Source organism: Antennarius striatus, chromosome 2 (assembly GCF_040054535.1).
Source record: "Antennarius striatus isolate MH-2024 chromosome 2, ASM4005453v1, whole genome shotgun sequence".
In the NCBI taxonomy this organism is placed as follows: domain Eukaryota; kingdom Metazoa; phylum Chordata; class Actinopteri; order Lophiiformes; family Antennariidae; genus Antennarius; species Antennarius striatus.
The window spans coordinates 26,193,149-26,213,293 of NC_090777.1; the positions used below are offsets into that span (position 1 = coordinate 26,193,149).

General features: G+C 43.3%; 1 protein-coding gene across 3 annotated transcripts in view; it reads left to right on the forward strand.

The window, feature by feature from the left end:
• The window catches only part of nckap5l (NCK-associated protein 5-like), a 29,707-nt gene that overhangs the window by 2,616 nt on the left and 6,946 nt on the right, over positions 1-20,145 (forward strand). Inside the window, exons 2-7 of one of the 3 annotated variants that reach the window (XM_068339703.1) lie at positions 1,933-2,143; positions 14,773-14,858; positions 19,231-19,362; positions 19,539-19,607; positions 19,693-19,731; positions 20,024-20,143. In XM_068339703.1, the coding sequence (XP_068195804.1) occupies positions 19,231-19,362; positions 19,539-19,607; positions 19,693-19,731; positions 20,024-20,143 (360 nt within the window). In that variant the 5' untranslated portion in view covers positions 1,933-2,143; positions 14,773-14,858. Of the gene's footprint in view, positions 1-1,932; positions 2,144-11,691; positions 12,064-14,772; positions 14,859-19,230; positions 19,363-19,538; positions 19,608-19,692; positions 19,732-20,023; positions 20,144-20,145 lie in introns of those variants that run through there. The other 2 variants (XM_068339711.1, XM_068339696.1) reach the window with 2 other exon arrangements.

Here is a 20,145-nt window from a genome sequence, read left to right on the forward strand (position 1 = left end):
GGAGGGTTAGCCTCCCAAAACAGGCGGAAAACCAGCCTGTAAAAGAGCATCAAACAGAGGAAAACTTTACGTTTTTATTTATGCAAAATTTAGAAAAAAAAAATCCCAAGTTTTGGTTAGAAATATCGAGCTGGTTTTTGACTTTATATGACAAAAATTGCACTTAAGCAAAAATGACACCAAGTTCCTAAATAGTAAAAAAATTAAAAAAAAAGAAGCTCCTTTTCATCACTTGTGTGTATTTGTGTTGAAAAATATTGAATTATATTTGAGAAAAAAAGGCACCTGAAATAAAAGAAACTCGCAACTTAGGAGAAACGGTAAATACACAAACAACACATGTCATTGAATGAAGGTTGTTAAGAGATAAACTGCTTTTGTTGATGTCATGTTAAACTGACATGAATGTGGGCCTGCGTTACTCTGACGTCACCAATGTGTTCTGATGACGTTTGGGTTGTTTGAGTGTTTGAGGAGTTTCACACTAAAAGCTTGTTTCCCTAACTAATCTGTGCAAGGAGGAAAGTTTGTCTGAGCTCAGATAAATTAAATATTTCCTGAGAATGAAGGTTAAAGGGGCACAATATCATTAAGAAACATTAAGAAACCAGAGGACGTGTTGGAAATCACAGATAGTTCTGTACAAGAACTTTAGAACTGTCCAAGAACATAACTTCACACCCCACTTCATTATGACTCCCAAATTGATTGTGATATATTTCTTCATTGTGAAATTTCTCCCTAAACTAAAGGTCAACTTAACATAGCCTGACATTCATCCGTTTGCGCTGTCAAGACTTGATACTCCTTTAAAGCTGGTTGTTCTTCTCATGAGCTCACCTGTCAACACGTTGCTTATTTACGACACCTCACCTTAGGAACAGCAGCGTGAAGTAATTCATCAGTCATCACAGTCGATTAATAGGGAGCTGTTGGTTTGCTGGTGCAGCCTGGACATGCTAATATTCGGCTATACTCACACTGTGGTTGATTCATCTTTTCATGTGACTCACGCGTGACATCAGTGTGATCAGAGCCGCACCAGCACGCCGATGAACAATGGAAAACATCATTGGCAATCCAGTTCATTACATACATGCTGAACTGAACATATGTGCTGAATGTTACTGTTTTTAAATAACTTGAACAGCAGAGAAATACATTTATTTAATCAACCGATTTTTTTTTCAGTTGTGATATGGATTCTCTTGCAGTAATCGATCTCCCAGTGGCTGTTTTGGATCGGTAATAGCAGAGAATATTTGTTCCTGGATTTCTGTTAAACAGTGCTGCTTTTCAGTAAATGTTGAATCCTCACATTATCTGAATGTCATTCCAGTCACGAAGAGTGGATTGTTACTTGTTGCTTATCAAATTGGGAAAGATTTTATTAGCAGCTTGACAGTGCATGCCTCCAGCGGGGCCAAAAGTTCACTCTCAGTTTTTGATATGCAAATGAATGTGTTTGGATGTTCTTCCTAAACAATATAAGAGAATGTCAAAATGTGGTTGTGTAGTTGCTAAAACACCGGTGTGATCTTTCATCTATCAACCGCAATAGAAGTATGTGGATGTATCTGTAGAAACTCAGTGTGTGCTTTTATTTTCTGATTTTAGTTCTCATGATTTTGCTACTTTGCAGACGTTACGTTTGCATATTGCACTTGTGCTTGTTGTCTTCAAACATATCAACCAGGTTACGTCACTGTCTCTATATTCTGCTTTAACTGTGGTGCATTAAGAACTGCAGGTGTTTGAATGTTCAACATCTGAATTCACTCAAAATGTTGCTGTTTCCTGTCGGCCATATGGAGGAAGGGTGCTTTCACTTCTGCTTTTTTAGAATGTGACTGTAAAACAAGTCAAAACCAATTTCCTATGTCGCTGCTTCGTATTCAGTAACTTTAATTCCTCTCTTTGTATATATTCTAGATCACTCGCCTTTGCTGTTCTCTCCAGCTGGGAATAATATTACAAACTGAATCCCACTCAGGATGAAAACTAATCTCGTAGTCTGAACCAACATTTAATGTTTGCATTGCATTTTTGGGATATCGGTTGATTATTTATTTCTGGTTTCCTGCTGTCAAGCAAACAAGAAGAAGAAGGAGTCCAATCAGAAAACACGCCAGGCTCGCCTGAGGTAACAGAACATGTGCTGGTGATTTTAATAACTTAAAAGCCTATTGGGATATTTAAAGCATCTAAAATAATGATGTGTAGCAATTACAGAGTCATTTTGTAATGGAAAAACGTCCACGGTTAATGATCTGTGTCTGTTGGTTCCAGGCCAGATAAGGCCAGCTCATGCTGTTTTCATTGTCTCATTGTTTTCTGAACAAAGACCAAACTTTTTGTCAGGAGAAATGTGGATAAAGGATTTTTCGAACCCTTCTGAATTACTGAGTCACAGAGACGGCCAGCATTCAGGCTGTAAAATATTTAAGTTTCACTGAAGATCTACCATGAAATGCTCGATGAATCTTTTAGCATTTGCAGGCTGCTTTTTTCATTTTCTTTTTTACCTGATTTTGTCTTGAAAATAAATGACGTATCCCTCGTTTCTTCTCCAGCCTGTCTGTTGATGTAATTCTGCAGCTTGTCGTTTTTGGCAGCTGCACGCAAATGATTTTGTTCACCTAGGAAGTCCTTGTAGAATCCACGGCACAAAGACCCACTGAAGCAGTGACCTCATGATCAGAACTAAGTAATTGACCGAAAAATGCGATGAAATCGTTGGAGATGAAGGGATCTGATCTTCTTTCTGATCTTTTAGTGGGCGTTTGGGGAACCTTTTGTCCTTGTTAACTTAAAGATCCCCTCCAGACACGTAAAAAGTGCATTCTACTGATTTAACATCATGTTATAACGCCACGGCAGACGGTTTAAGGGTGTTTTAACACCTGGTTATATTGTTGCTTCACACCCGGGAGAAAAAGATCTGAGCTTATGTGAATTTTTCTCAGCTGCATGGAGAAATCAGCAAGAAAGGGTGGTCTCATCTCCCTCCCAGCTAAACCCCGGAGCGGTTTGTGGTGTGAAAGCAAATAAGCAGGATTGTATAACAGCAGATGCGTTAAGATAATCTGCTGATTAGATTCATCATGTAATTATTAGCTAATCAGCTGATCATGATTGTTTGAGCAAACAGTTATTTTACATAATCATTAGAATCTGTTAACATCTGGATGAAGCAGCACTTGATCATATTTCCAGCACTTTTCTACATCTTTTTCCACCAGTTGAGATATTTGACTGGCGTTGCTGATGTCATCTGGTTGTCGTTATGTAGCTATTACTGCACAACTGAATTGGGCTTTGGCACCACAGAGTGTTTATCTCTCAAACAGCTCAACTCTTCACTGACGTGAACATCGTGGATCATTTAGTGGCGAAGCCAAACACCCCGGTTCTGCTGTGGGCGCGTGTTGGTTTAATCCAAATGAGAAAGAAGAGCCCAGTAACTGTGAGGAGGTGATTTGTTGAATTGCAGAAACCCAGCGGTGTAGGAGTTGTGACGCTGCTGTCATTCACCAGAGGCTGAGATGCTGATGCTGGGTGATGATGCAGGATGACAACAGCATACCTGCTTCCTTTGGGTCATTGCAGCTCCATATCTGAGCCGACAATGAAGGTAGCGACACTGAATCGATGCCGTGTCAAACGAAAATAAGATCAGATGCTGTGTATCAGCTAATGGATTTGATTGCCATTTTATTTCACATGTGTATGATCTCTCACTACTGTGGATCGTTAGCAGGCTGTAGGTAAACAAATGTGTATTTCAGCACCGATGCATAATCTAAAGTTGACGTAAAATAAACCAAAATCCATGCTGCAGAACCAAAACTGTGTCCTACATTGCCCAAAATGCAACTGGACTGCCTCCTCTTTAGTCGAAGCTTCAGTCGTGTTTCTCTGTTGCAGCAGCTAGCCTTCAGTAGATGAACATTAATGCCATTTTTCTAACCTTATACTCAACTCACAGAACATTTCTGACCGTGTCACTAAGACATTCAAGCCTTATAAGAAAATAAAACACCTTTTTAATTGAGGGCATTACCCACAGTGCCTGAACACAGCAGCGTGTGTGGTGGGTGGAATTATTGAATTTTTCTCAGTTGATGCATGAAGCTGAAAGAATTCAAACATTAGCCTTGGAGGCTGTGAGGATCTGTGAATAAACGCATCACATTCTGACACATTTTTCCAGTTGTAGGCTGAAACACAGGGTTGTGTGGCTCCCTCCCCTCTGCTGTAGCACGGGTGTGTTCAGCGAAGTCGGCTTCATTTAAATTCAACCATAATCCAGAATGTGGCACTCTCCATAAGGGCTGTGCAGAGGTGTAGAAACTTTATTATTGTTAAAGCAGCTCTCTCTCAACCACCGTGGGAAGAGCCAACCTATAATCCCACTTATATTTGAAAAATATTTCTGGTATCCTTCCCTGGATCCCGATCCACTGCAAAATCTTCCTCAACCCAGTCCACCAGGTTTCATGTAAATCACATTCTCAGGTTTTACGATGTTCTGCTGACAAGACAGTCAAACAACCTGGACTGAAAACAGAACCTCTTCGGTGGAGGTTTCCGTTTGGCCGGCGCACGAGGACCCACCGGTATCGTGAACATTTCATTTTGAGGAATGACATCAGAGCTGCAGAGGAGGCAGCCTGCAGATAAATGTGGTTCCACTCTGTGCTCCTAGATTACATTTATAGTCTCTGTGCCTGTTTCAGCCTGATTGAAGTTTCCTAAGAGCTCCGTCCCAGTGCAACTTTCAGATTGCATATCCAAGCTGTGCCGCATTACATCATAAAATGCTGCGCCAGTGACTTATTCAAGTGTAATGGGCAGTATAAGTGCTGGCTCGCTCTGTTCGCCTCTAATTGTTCACAGATGTCCCGGACGCCTTTGGGTCCCACATCTTGAAGCGGCGGCTCTTGTAGATGCCACATACGGTGCTCAGACGTTACTGTAGAGAGCATTACTGTTACAGAGTCTGCTTCATGTGTCGACTGGAGCTATTAACCAGTTCTGGTTGTTTATTAGACGTCGTTGTTGACCGCAAAACATAAGAATTGAAACTGAAAATCCGATACCGATTAAACCGAGTCATAGATGTGTCCTCACCAGTCGGCTGACACCAGTAGGAACAGCTAACCTCACATATTTCCCACTGGTTCCTTTTACTGGGTGCTCCTTTGATAATTTCGGCTGCATGCGGTTGTATCTGTGATACCAAATCTGGCATCCAAAGGGGTGTTTATTTTTTAACAGAACGTCTCAAGGTCACGCCGGCTGCGATGTGTCACTGTGTAAGGCAGCAGTTGGTGGTTTTACAGGGACAAGGAGCAACAGGGCAATAATGTCGTCAGTTTGAAGTCTAGTCGGGGGGCACAGACGGGTCAGAGCCTCCTGCAGTGGAGACATCTCTGCAGTAACCCCCCCCCCCATCCTCTGCATATAGACCATGCTTTGATGATAGGCTAGGCCGGGGCTGGCACCTCTCCTTATCTCCTATCAGTTCCACTCTTTATCGCCTCTCTGCCTGACAAATGCAGGTTCTGTAGTTCCCGAAGGTGCTTCTGGAGCCTGCATTAGCATCTCAAAATATTCATCTATTACCCTGCAGAGCAGCAGAGATGGAGCGGAGCTCACAGCAGGGGGGGTGCACCAGCCTGGAGAAGCAGCGGCAGCAGCATCCCCGCTGTTTGCACACTCACAATGCTTCGATTCCAATCAAAGTAAATACCTTCGCCTGCCTTGTGCTTCTTCATTCCGGCCATCTCATCTTGCAATTATCTACTTGCGAGTCGACGCTTCAGCCTTGCGTGTTTTCTTTTAAATTATTTTTACGTGATTTCTGAAATGTGTGTGATCGAATATGCTCCAGGAGACCTTGTAGTATGCGAGGGTAGCGAAATGCAGAAGTCTCATTCAAAAGTCCGCCCTACAGAGGAATCTGTGGTCATACAAACATTGAATTTGGCAAAACACTGGCTTAGCTGCTGCAGCTGTAACAAACATTCAATTCATCAGTCCGGCCAAAGAAAATATGGCCCGGAATGCAGCTTTAATCTATTCAAGCAAAGCAGGTCCTCGCCTCGGCCGGCTTCGCCAAATACGGGTTAAATTAAATTAAATTTTCCTTTCATGCCAACACAATCTAGTAGCTGCTGCACCCTCAGGTTTTTGTCATGACTTACGACCGTTGATAACTTTAATTAAGACTGCATAGATAAAGTGGAGCAGCATCAGTGGGAGGTTTTGTCAGCCCCTGCGGTGTCCTCCGTGTTGAACAGTCTTCCTTTGTGCGCCGCTATGGTTTATTTTCATTTGTCTTAAAATAAAGTTGTTATTCAGGACCTTTATGCGCCCCCCCACCCCCCAAAGAAATCCCCTCCATCCCCAAACACTCTTCCACAAGGTGCTCAGTGAGCTGCTCACGCTGCTCGTGTTTTAACGTTCTCAGGAGCTTCCTGTTCGAGCTCCGCTCCGTCAGCTCCACCCACACGCCCTGAAAAACATCAGCCCTCGTTCCATGCAGGTCGTGTTTGTCAGAGTAATGGAGAGCAGATTATTTCGAGTCTTAAATAAGTATCTCCATATAGAATCCCACATATTATCTGTACCATAAATAGGTCTTCCTCTTGGCTAGACCTTGGGGAAAGGAAGTGGATGATGAGTATTCCTGGTGAGGCTCGGTTGAGTTTGAGGCTCTGCTGCTGCCGTCCAGATGTGGAGACACGTCCCATCATCGACCCAGTCACACCCGTCTTGTAAGCTCTTCTGTGTGGTGACTCTGTTCTCTGAATTCCTGAGTGTATGCATCACATCAGTGACCGAATTCAGCTACCTATACAGATTGTTATAACGTTTTAATCCAGCGACTAGTTTTTAAAGACAAGGAACATCGTATGAGTCACGATGGGAGAATGTAAAGACATGGGGAATTTAAAAGCAAACATCCTGACCGTCTTATTACTCGTCATTTGGGTGGTTAACTCCATGGTTTCTGGTTCTTGGCTTGGACTTTCCCCATCCAGGAGTTTCCCTCCTCCCCTGCTGCCAACACAATATTTTAGTCGCCAAGCACCACAATAGAAATTTGCACATTCAAGTTATGTTTCATCCTGACATCGGTGGTGGACTGGATATTTGGTCCAGGTCAGCCCACTCCTCCTCAGTGCGTAGATGACAAGTTTGTACAACTACGTTACATGATGAAATGGGCTTTAAAAAGAAATACATTTAGTATCTAATCCTCACCTGAGCCCTTCAGTACGGTAACTCATAGGGTACATACAATCCTAGTGGCTGCACACTCCAGTGTAGTGGCTCGACGCTCTAATCGGCTGCTTTCTGATTGATTCAGCACGTTCAATACAATCAGAGGCTAAATATCTCTGATTGTATGTTCAGCTGAACACAATCTGGTACCAGGTGGAGAAGAAACCGGGTCAGAGGAAAGTCTGTACAAACCCGAAGTCAAGATAGCTCACACAGCGATGCGAGAATCTTCGTTGCTTAGAGATTTTTCATGTCTGTCTGGTGTGTTTTGACCTAAACCTGACCACACAACTGAAAATAATGAGTCATCATTAGAAGTGTCCTGGATGAAGTCCCATCTCTCCCCTCAGCCTCCTGATTTCAGTAGGTTCTGGTAGAAAAACCCATAAGACAAACTTCTACCTGTTTAACAGCCGGTTTAGCACCAGTCTTCTTCCCAAGGTGTTGTGTGTGATGTCATGTCGAATCATTTTCAACGGTTTGCCGTATGACTGCTGCCTTTGTTTTCTTTGGCAACCGCCCAACACCAACGAAGTGCTTCATTTGGTCTAGATGAGAATGTAAACCAGCAGATCGCTGCATTACCCGCTTCTTGTTTCCCCGTGTGCTGCTGCTACCATATAGGCTTGGTAGACTGGACATGATGACTCTTTTACTACCTGGATTAGTTTGTCTGGAGTTACCAGCATGTCTTGTTCAACCTCTACATATTTTCCAGGCATGTCAGGGTTCAACAGTTTGGTGCAAGTATGACTCACAGAGGATCTGGTATTAAAGGCGTTTGCTGACATACATGGAAATGTCATGTGCAGCTGGACACAATGCAGTTGTTGCTCTGGTGGGCTGTTGGGTTGGCGGGAGACGCCACCTCTCTCTGAAGCATTCGTCACGGTAGGAAACCGGCCTTTATAGTGCCGGAACAAATGGTTTTCATTACTGGGCTTTTATGTTTGCAGACATTAACTGCAGGACACACTCTGAATTTTCATACATGTTAAGGATGCATAAGGTCATCACAGATCTGGAACATCTGAAGTTCTGGATAGGGATGTAACATGAGAATTTGCAGTATTTTTAGCCTATAAAGTGTCAATATATATTATAAATTGCAGAAACTTCCCTAAATAATATATAGTTTAGCTAACAGACTAGGTAGACAGGGCTCAAAAATCGGTATTCAAAATTAAACAGCATAAATAGCGACGCTAACCCAGCCAGACAAGATAAAATCTCCTCCACCTCCATCCCCCGACCATCTAACGCGGACTAACTAAGACAAGGCTTCATGCAAATGAACACAGAAGGCCTCCACTGATGACACTGTGGGTTTTACAGCTCCTGCTGAAGACCCTGCACATCTCCTCAGGCCTGAGTGTCAGATTTCTTGTAGCTGCATTAGTGCTCCATCCTCGCTGGGTAGCTGTGCACATTACTGCCCATTAAACTGTCTGCCCTTCAATGAGGGTTTTTACCCCACGGGTCTGATTTACAGCTCTTATTCAGAAGTTTCCTGACAATTCCCCCACTTTAGCCGCCATCTGACCAGAAGCAATCATGGTGGACCATCTGCTAACGCACCGCTGCTGCTTGCATCTTAAGTCTACAGGCTTCCCCTTTTATTGCTTACCTGTCACTTATTTTCTCCATTAATGGATTGGTCTGAAATAAAGCGAGGGTGGCATCACTTCTTCTGTCTACACAGCAGGTCAAACCCCCAATTATTCAGTAGAAACATCTTTATATCATCTGTTTTTGTTTATAGAGTCTATCAATAATAGGCTTTCATGATCCATATTGACTAGCAGCTGAGCTTCTGATTGATATCAGTATTTTCCTCAGAAATGCTTGCAAAGTAACTCTGTGGGCTGTAACCACAAGCTGTAATCTTGTTTGTTTGGGAGACATTGTTCTTTATTCCCCGGGGGGTGAAGTATGTTCCTGATGTGGGCAGGATGAGCTGTTTAAATAGACTCTTGTAAGAGTCGGCAGTTATTGTAACCTGGTCTGTTTTGCATGATGTTTGCATTGAATTCCAGTCATACATCCTGGTCCAGTCCAACTGTTGGAAACGACATTTTCCAGTTAGTAATGGAGTTTCCTTCCATTACTTCCCACTGTTTTATCTCCCTTTATCTCTAAAAGGTCAGTTTTTTGAGCAGTAAGTGAGGATCCTCACTTGGGGGAGAGCTGACGGCAGAAGACAGTGACAATAGGCCTTCTATGTGGAGACTTCTCCTCGTTCCCTTGTTTTAGCTCCAGGGGAGCATGTGACCATTTCCCATTCAGGTCATGTCAGTCAGTTCATCCTTTGACCTTCTCATAAAGGAAGTCGATCCTGTCTGACACAGCAGAGGTATGACAATCCCTGACAGCCTGTCATTATTCCAACATAATGGACATCCAGCTAGCTCTTCATACCTTGTAGGGCCCTTCCAGTGAGGCTGATGGAGGACTTGGATGAAAAATAACAGTGCAAAGGTAGTTAATGTGGGCTTGGTCTAGCTAATAGGTCTACCAATGTTAACTGCATGGTGAAGTAACAAGTAAAGGGTCAAGAGGAAACTTTGACAACCATCTTTTTTCTGCATTCCACGTCGCTAAACTTGTCTTGGAGGATGTTTGTTTGCGTTCTACTGTTGACAGCATCAACAACATTCAATTGAAGCAGTAACGCTCTGGTTATTTCAGCCCCTCCATGTATGGAGATCAGAGACTCAGCCACGAGGTCTGGACTGCCATGTGTTAGTAACTAAAGGATGAATCCTCACTGGACTTTTTTAATCTGTTTTGCGTTCCTTGTGTTGTTTTTCTGCTGAGTTTGTGATGACCTGTCTGGTTGTTCTTTGGAGATTATTCCCATGATTTTCCTAATCGACGCTGATCTCATGGTTTGTCCTTGGATCATTTGAAACTGCTTCTGGGACAGTTGTACGCTCTTCGATCTACCTCAACTGTTTTGGTCAAATCTAAATGGCAATCGTTTGAAACAACTGACATTCACGGGAGAACCCTGGGGCGATGGTTTTTACGATAGGAAGTCTGGCGTGGGGGCAAAGTGGATCCAGGTCAGATCGCTTGTCTACTCAATTAGGGTCAAATAGAACAAGAAACAACTGCCCAACTGAAATGGGTACATATGGATTTGTTTTTACGAATGTTTTCAGAGGCAGCTGGAGGAATGTTTGGCTTCCTGACACTTTATTGAATTACCATCCCTTGTTTAAGTCATGAAGCCCCTGTTTTCTTCCTCCTGTTGTTGTTGCCTTGGCACGCGGTCTTTTTGTCATCAGACTCAGTTTAGTGTGTCTGGTATGTCTGGGTGAACGAAGATGATGTGGCTTCATTAGCAGATGAGTCACACAGGGTGAAAACCTGGCGAGGCAACCCACAGTGAGACGGCTGACATACATTTAGAAATCCTTCACAACACTGACCCGTTCACACACAACAGACGCTGGGGCTGTAATGAAATGAAACAATCAAGTGGTTCTTGTCAAGTCGTTGTGCAGCTGGCCTCTAAACAGTTTATTTGCATTTAACGTAGTGACGTTAAGTTAGATAACTTTTGCAACAGGCAGGAATCAATAACGTTTTTTGTTTCTATTAGATAGCTGTAGCTTTTAATTGCTGCAGCTTGCCGAAGATAGCTTTGTCATCTTTCTTCTCAGCCACGGCTTGCTGTAAAAGTTTGCAAATTGTCAGCTGAATTTTATTTTAGTGACTTACTGTCAATGGGTAACCTGAGTCTGTGAGGGATGGATGGGATTTTTTAAATGTTATCAGTGATTTTTTCATTGTTGAAAATAATCAATATCAATGTATTTGAATCTTCTCGTTTGTCGGCTCCCTCTAGTGGACTCACTCACTGGTTCTTCTCTCTTTTGTTAGCATCTTGTCACTTATGCTAAGCTAAAACCAGCCAAATATTGGTCTGACTCAACTCGAGTAATGTATGATAACAATGTAAGAATATTAGTCATTTCAAAATCTGTGTTTAGAAAATTATTGATATGTACTTTTTTTTTAATCATGACTCAAACCGATAACAAATCAATCCTGCAGATAATCATTAGTCCCCGTCTCCCCCCTCCCCAGCAGAGCGTCTCCGTCCCACACTTATCACCAATGTGAAAACTGAGGAAGACAATCCTCTTACAACCTGTTCTGTTTCTAGGGCACCGACTGGCTCAGTGCAGAAGTCCGATCGGTTCAGCCCGGCTGTCGGATATCCTCTGTCTGTTTGGCTCCTTTGTCCCCTATGTGCTAGGGTCTCCACTGAAACACAACCCCCTCCCCACCTCCTATCGCGGCCTGAGCCGGCAGCTGCAGGGTTAATGTTTAGCAGCAGAGAGGCAGTAGTTGGAGGAGGAGGAGGAGGGTAGTGGGAGAAGGAGAGCCAGGGAGGTGGGGGCTGGTCCACAGCTGTTGTAGTAGGCAGGGACTAGTTGGATAGGAAGCCTGCCTCACTTGCACTGGAACAATGGGAGACATGGAGGCTCTGCAGACAGAACAGGCACTCACACAATGCACATGCCCAAGGACAGGCCCGTTCTAGCTGGAGCATAGAGGAAACTGGCTTCCTCGTCACACTCACAGGGTGACGGCACTTCTAACGGGGAGGAAAATAATCTTCTCCGCCGCCGGGAAACAGATATGTAAGGTTGTGGCCTTGCTGGTGCTCTCTTTTTTTTTTTTCTGGTGCCTTACATTTTCACTCTGCTGAGAGGAGATACTGGATGACTGGATGACGGAGGAGGCAGCAGGAGGAAGGTGAGCTGACCCAAAATGTGCTCTTTATAGAATGGGGGGGGGGTGACTAGATTTGTAATTGGTGTAATTTAAGGAGCTGAGGTGATATTTTCTGTGCGTCCCGCCGCCAGTTTTGTGTTTCAGTCCCAGAACAGAGAAGATGTAGCTCAGATTTCTGCTCCATCAGGATAAAGTGATGCGACACATGTTTTGCCAGGTTTCCTGGTATTGGCTTGATGTGAACTGACTTGAGGTAGCAGGTCTGATTTGCTGTGTGTGTGTGTGTTTAGGTTAGCTTGAATGACAGTGGAGCTAGCTTACATGTTCGGACAGCGGCAAAGTGTTTCCACAGTTTCACTTCGCCGAAAGCCGTCACGGAATTATGTCGTATTGTTATGGTCGCTGCAAACAATGTGTCATAAATCTGCCAAGCATGTACGGTTGCGGAGGTGAACGCGGCCCACACGTGGTGTGATGAAACAAAAAGGGTGGGTGGCGTTCTGTCGGGGATGTAGAGTGTCGTATCTGGGTGTGGAGGTCGTCCGGCACAGATTGAAGAAGTGTCCCTCGCATTTGGTTTCATTACCCTCACACATACATGGCCCACATCCAACCTTTCAGGCCTTTTAGGAAGAGTCCTCCCCTCCTCCATCCCCTCCCCCATCTCTTCTCCAGCCTCCGCTCCTCATCCCAAATATTGCAGGATTCGTTTCGGTTCCCATTGCCAAACATCAAACAGGAAACGGCACAGAGGGATTCCGCCAGCCTGATTCTGTCTCACCCACATCTCTCTTCCTCTTTCATATTTATCTGTGTCTTTATTAGCGATGATAACAGCCTGTATATTGGCCTACATTTCTTGGGGGTAAAGATCCTCCCCAAATTGGTTTGATTCCAGCATGGATTCAGGTTTTTGTCCCATTGTTTACATCACCCGCCTACAAAAGCTACAGACACAGCTAGAAGTTGAACATCTTTCCAGACTGGCAGACGGAATGGATGCTGTTTGACATACCCTGAGACGGCCTTGCCTATTCCAAATCCCCAAGAGTGCGACTGACATGATTTAAGAAGCTTTTGTGCATTTCTTCTCTCCGCCCCAGCTGAGTCCTCTTTGAAATTTTTTTTTTTAAACCTTGCCTTGCCCTCATTCCATGAATCTCATCTGCAGCGTTTCACTGCTCCTCTTTGATTCACTCGATATTTCATCATTGTTTCAGTAACCAGACATCAAGAAAATCCAGTGTTTTGTCTCTGTAAATAAACGCTGGTGATGTGATCTTTTAATCTGTCTCAGGCTTTTTATTTTGGAGCTCTACGGCCTGCCATCTTTGTGATCTCCATCATGACATGCATCACAGGTCGCGGTTGGTCTGTTTACCCGGGAGCAGGTGTACACCGAGGAAGACTCTGTAGACCAGATCATTAAAACCCAGATTGAGAAGGCAGATGCTCAACACTTCTAATCCCATTGCAGTTTGACGAGATCTAAAAGGATCAGGCCCGTGTTACCCTATAGAGCGAAGAAATGAAGAGTTAATTCTGCAGGTCGGCACCTAAACACATCGGAAGCGATCAGACAAAACGCCACATGAAGAGACGCGGCAGCTGTCCCACTTTCTGCCTGCATCAAGGATCCATCGTGATCCGTGTGTCGGTTTGTTCGTTTTGTCGGCAGCAGAATTACTCAGAAACCACTGGACGTTTTTCCATCAAGCTTTGAGATGGACCACAGGTTGGGAGAGAGGCCGTTAAAATATGGTGCAGATCCAGTTTATCAGGACGGAAGCACTTTCTTGTGTTTTTCACCATTGTTTTCACATTTTTTGGAAGTTTTTTTGGGATAATTGCAAACGCTGGATGAAAGACGATGCCATGCTTGGTGTGAGGATATATAAATAAAATACTGATCTGTATAGATGTAAATGTTCTAAATGAATTTAATTGTTATTATGTTTAAGGAAACAAATATGACCAGGAGTAGTATTTAGCCTAGTATTGTCATTTATAATGTAAATAAATGTCATCCTTTCGCTATGGAGATTCCATCGGCATTGTTTCCCCTCGGTGTTTGGATGTTAAATCTATGACGCACTAAAATTTATGGGTGGTCCATATTTTATAGCGGTGAAGCAAAATGAATTTGATTTTGAATTTGATTGGTTAGAGAATGGACGCTTGTACGCCACTAAGTGAACTCTGTTAATGGGGAATCCCGCATCCCACTGAAATCTGAAATCTTTGTGTGGCGCTCGGTGTGTAAAATCTGCTTGTCCCGCGTTATCATCAGAACATAAAAGGGGAGTTCTTAAACGCTGCGTCTGCTGAATTATTTATCCATCTTTCTTTCATTACACTTCACAATGACTCAGAGATGAAAGGGAAGACGAGGAGAGGCTGGGAGCCAGATAGAGGAGTGGAGGCTTTGCGGTCTTGGGATGGCTGGCGTCTGCCGAGCGCCGGTGTCTCCCGAGGGCAAAGCAGCTCCTTTCCTCCTCCCGGTTTCCTGTTCGCTCGCAGATAGGAGGGAAGCTGCAGCCTTTGCCCGCCTCAGTACGAAATAGAGGTGACATTGATCTCAGTCACCAAACTATTAAGGCTCTCATTACAGTTTCTGTCATTAGTCAAGACTCCAATGGGTTTGTCAGCGATGCTCAGAAGACACTCCGATGAAGATGGATTGGAGGAGCTTGTTTATTAAAAAGTGTCCTTTTCTTTTTCCTCCTTCAGCTCCTCTGTGTTGTTTTTGGGAGACGGAGGTGCCTGAAGTGAGACCGACTCCTCTTCACGGATCATAGCAGGAGCTGAAACCACAGGTCAGTGTCGGCGTCCCGTCATCACCTCTCACCCATCTGCCGTTTGCTTTATCAGTCCGCCCAAACATCTGATCAGTTAAACTGAGCTATGATGAATAGGCGATCAGAATAGTTTAGCTGTGATGTTTGTTTTCCTCCTTGTATCTGCTAAAATGGCAACACTTAATTGATTCGTCTTTTGACTATCAAATTGATCACTGACTATTTTGATATTTGATGAATCTATTTGAGTAGTTATTGAATAACAAGTTAGTTATTGAATCCCTTTGACAGACTTGTTAGACATTTTTCACCCTCTGATTTTTTAATTGACCAAAAATACACTGATTTAAAGATAAAGATGGACAAATGGATCTGGGGTTTTTTTTTTCTGCTGTTCTGGTAGAGGTTTGTTTTATTCACCTCTGTCTGGTAAAGCGAACCGGGGCTCTGCAGCACTCACTGCTGTGTGATCTGTTTAAAGGGCAGCAGGACACGACATGCTTCTTTTCCTCCCGGGTCGAGTTGCACCTTATTTGTTTGTAGACAAACGCACGCTGGGTATCATTTAGGAAGAACAAGCGCGCCTCATGCTCGTCCTCGTCGGAGGAGAACACTCAATCCTCTGCGGGGTTCCCAGATTGAAACTTGAAGCGTGGCTGCTCTCTGTTTACACCAATGTCACATTTAACGTCTGTATTTTCAGAAGGATGGAAGGAGACTTTAACCTTCAGTCTCTCCGTTTGCTTCTGTTTGTATTCTGTCTTTTGGCTCCAACATCTTTTATCTTCCATTTTCTCAACTTGTTTAACCGTCACAGGAAAATAAATGTTGGGTACGTTTGCTGGTGTTGAGGATTATCTTTTTGTGTTTGGGAAATATTTTTAGAGGTAGGATGATCCAGTAGATTTTGATGGTAATTGATGGTAACAGGATTATTACTTTCAACTTTATAGATTATAATCGGAAATAAAACCTCTACTAGTAAGAGAAAGCATCCCTTCAGTATGTGTCAAACTGTTAATCATACCAGAATGATTTTATGAGCAGGGTTTCCTGGTCCAGGAATCACATGATGAGGATCAGCCAATCAGGGGGCTGATTCTTTTAGGGCAGTGAAACAATGGAGAAGCTGAGCTTCCTTTGTGGAGGTTCTTGAGTGTCTACTTTTCTTTCTTTACTCGGGCCTCTGCCATCCAAATTTTATTATCTGCAATTATTAATGAAGCACGTTTTCTATGAGTAATTTAATATTTCTTACATTATTTTTTATAAAGCAATACTCCAGCTTTGTCTTTGAAATTAAAATGCATAATTCATTGATTCATCACTCATTTTTATTTCCACAGTTCCAGTTTGTAATACAGACTTTAAAATTCTCAGTCCTGAGGCTGATCATGTGACCACGGTGATGTCATCAGGATTATTTTACTCAGTCGCAGAATAGAATGAGACTCGTTCTTCAGCCAATCAATTAGATTTAATGACATTTGATTCTCTTATGATGAAATACTTGTAATTACTTTTGCATTAATATTTATGATGTCATAGTGACCTGACAATCTAAATATGTAATATGTATTAATGTAACAAAGAGCATTTATTCAATTCCGTTTTAACTATACTTTCCTCACAATGCTTGAACCCTTGATCTCTAGTAACCTCTTCGGCGCAGCCCTCAGGTGTAATGGAGTACTTTTACCGTGTGGTGTTAGTATTTGTACTTGATTAACGGCGTTCGTTAGCATCTAACAGCTACAAGAAGGCATTGACTACCCATCTGTAACTACCTTTCCATCAGCGGGTTCTTGTAGGGTCAGGGTTCCACTCTATTTGTTCTTCTGTTATCTGAACCACCCCGAGAAAAAAAGATCCTCTTCCTATTTGTGTTGCACAGATGTGTTTCCTTTACGCTGTAAATGGAGCAGCTGACAGTGAAAGCTGGGCTCAACATAAACAAAGATGGTGTCATTTTTCCTTTGCTAGATACTACTGCAGCTATTTATAACTCAGGAAAAAGGTTGTTCATTTCCATTTTAGATTTGTGAATATTATTCTTAAGGTGAAAAAACACATTAAGACAATAAAAAAAAAAGAAACAAGGCAATTCAAAAGTACATTCGAACAAGTAGAGAAAAAAACCTGCAGTTTAACCACTAGAAATGATAGCGCTGTTGTCATTTCAGAGTTTCATTGTATTCAAAATCCTCCAGCTCTTCTGGCTGTAATCCACTAATGATTGATTACGTCTGATCAGCTGATCGGCTCTGTGATTGGCCGTCAGTGGGACTTGACGGGACTTGAAGGCTCACTGAATTTTGGCTAAACGGGACTTGCTTTAAGAGATGCTTCTTTTTTACTGGCTTTTTTATTCAGGCTGGTGACGTTAACTCTGCACATCAAATGAAACCAGCGCGGTAGCCGCGGAGCCACATCTCATGTTTATATTTAGACCTACTTTTGTTGTCTTTCAGTGCACACTGTAATTTTCTTGAATGTGAACACAGTGACGGTGCCACTGTCGACCCCGCTGCCCCGAGCTTCAATGTGCATTAGCAAAGAGAGAGGCCGGTATTTATAACTGCTACGTATCCAAGGTCACACGGACGGCTGATATTGTTTCCGTCCTGAGATGGACCGCATTGATCAGCTCCCCATTATAAGTGTGGATCTGGCTATGTCGGGTCAATAATTGCCCACATTGGATGGACCTGCTTCGGGATGTCAGGCAGGGTTCACGACCCTGACGAGTCGCGTTTTCCTGTAAATATCAAATCGTTGGAGACTGTTAGACGTTTCCCAGCAGCGATCTAAACCTGATGTCCTTTAATTTAGGTCCTTTTTGCGATGACCTGTCCACAAAGAGTGAATAACATCATTGATTAATCTGATGATCACTTAATATATGTAGATAATGGTGGGAAGCTTTTCCAGTCTCACTGTTAAATGTTAACGTTATGAGTATGAATATATTCTGTGTTCACATTGACTTGCATCATCATGGAAGACAAAACATTTAACATTTAAGGAGCTAAAACCTTTGAAAGATGGAAAATATCTTAATTTATTAACCTGTCATCTAAATAAAAGCTGATTGTGTTTTCCGGTTTAAGCAGGAGGACAAGTCTTTTTATTTTTCCCACTCAAGCTTTTGCACACTTTGGCCTGAAGTCCAAAATGCACACACGCACACACACACACACACACACACACACACACACACACACACACACAAAGGGCTGAGTCTAGATCTGTTTCGTCGACTCATTGCAAATTAAAGTGTGCTGACATCCAGCCCTTCAAATATTTGAATGCATTTCTGCTTACACAGCGGTTTGTTTGCAGTACCACCTGTCCAAGTCAGGAATCCGTCACCTGTGCCAGTTCCTGATTGGCCCCTGGCCACCGACTCGTGCTAGTCTCCTCCGCTCTGCTGCTCGCTGTTGGATCTGGGTCCACGGCGCCTGCTGGGCCTGTCGTCGGCCAAATGTCCTGCAGCGTTACTTCACTCCGACTCAGCGTGGTGCAGTTTTATCTGAGGATTCATGAACGCTGCAGACGAACACAGAGGCTTATCCTCCTGCAAACGTCTTTGAGATGGGGTGCTCTTCATTACGCTAACACCTCTCTTCCTCACCTCCATCCTGGTCTGTCCTCATTTGCGTTCAGAGTCTGAAGAAGTGTTGAAATTGCCAGATTAATGGAGTATAAGCAGAGTGTAATAGTGCTAATGATGTTAGCGTCAGTGCTGGAGAGGAGAATGATGTCTGATGTGGAGCAGAGCTCAGTTAATTGGTACCCTGCTGTTGGGTGGGTGGGCTCTGCTGCGGTGGGACGACTCCGATACAGTCAGGAGCAGAAAGCATCAGACGCTCAATTCTAAGCAGCACTGGTGATGTAAATGTGACAAATGTTGGTTATTTCCTTCCTCAAAGGTGAAGATTTGCTGCTTTTCTGTGCTTTATGTTATTTTAAACTGGATAATTTTAGGATTTGGACTAAAAGCAAGGACATTGAATGATAATACAACTTATTTATAGATAATAAATCAATTGACTGGCTCTATTTCAATGACAGATGTAAGAAAAAAAAGAAGTCCCATTTTCTGTTGTCTTCACTCTTTCATATTTAATCTCTGTCCCACCTGACCAGCATATCGTTAGCATGAGCTTTCCAAGGCGCCTCGTGGGCCTCTTCGCCCTGGGTGTTACCTCTCAGGCTTTATAAAGCCTGTCCCGGGTGATCGATGAAAGCTGTTGCAGATTGAGAGGAAGACTCTGCTCCAGGCTAAGAGTCTGTTTTTCTTGGATTAACACCGTAAAGCGCAAGAGCTGTGCTTTCAGGAGCTATGATCAGCTTCATATACATACCAATATGTTTTTCTTTGTTTCAGATGAGAACAATGTCTGATGAGACAGAACAGAGAATGTGTGACGAGGACTTTGGTTCCGATGAGGAAGGAGACGTGGAGTCTTACCTGGAGGACAACAGCAGTGAGCTCATAGACCGACTGAGAGAGCTGGAGGTGAGTCGACATTACAAACAAGCTTAGCTTAGCATGAGAACTGCAAACAGGACACTAAAGCTCAGTGATATCTCACATCTAGTCTGGACAAACGCTAAAATCCAAGATAATATAATTTTTTTAAGGTGACAAATACCATCAAATAGCATCATTGTTTTTTTACTTTGTCCTCACAGGCAGAAAACTCCGCTCTGATGCTGGCCAATGAGAGTCAGAGGGAGGCGTATGAACGCTGCCTGGATGAGGTGAGTTCCTGGTGTGTTAAATGTGAATCGGTTAAGAAGAAGCGTCGTGTCGGAACCTGGAATGTAACGTCGTCTTGTGTTACAGGTGGCCAACCACGTGGTCCAGGCGCTGCTAAACCAAAAGGTAAATCTAAGCTGCATCTGTTTGATGATTGGCTGTGTCAGAGAACCAGCCATCACAAAAGCTTCTGATTGGGAATCTTCTTTAAGGCCTTGTTGTTTCTACAAACTTACCCCAGGGCTGTTTATTTTGTCAGCAGTAGCTTTTGTTGATGTTTGCATTCGAAAAGAAATTACAATTTCAACACAATGGACAAAGATGAGTTGTTTTCCCCTCTGGGGTAGGTAGGGCTTATGTGGGCTCAAGCCTCTGCAAAAACACCTGTTATCTTACTGGTCTGCTTGTCGTCCAATAGGATCTGAGAGAGGAGTGCATCAAGCTGAAGATGTTGGTGTTCGACCTGGAGAGACAGAACAGAGCGCTCTGTGAGCTCTTCCAGCAGAAGCTGCCGAACCATCCCACCGCTCACTACCAGGT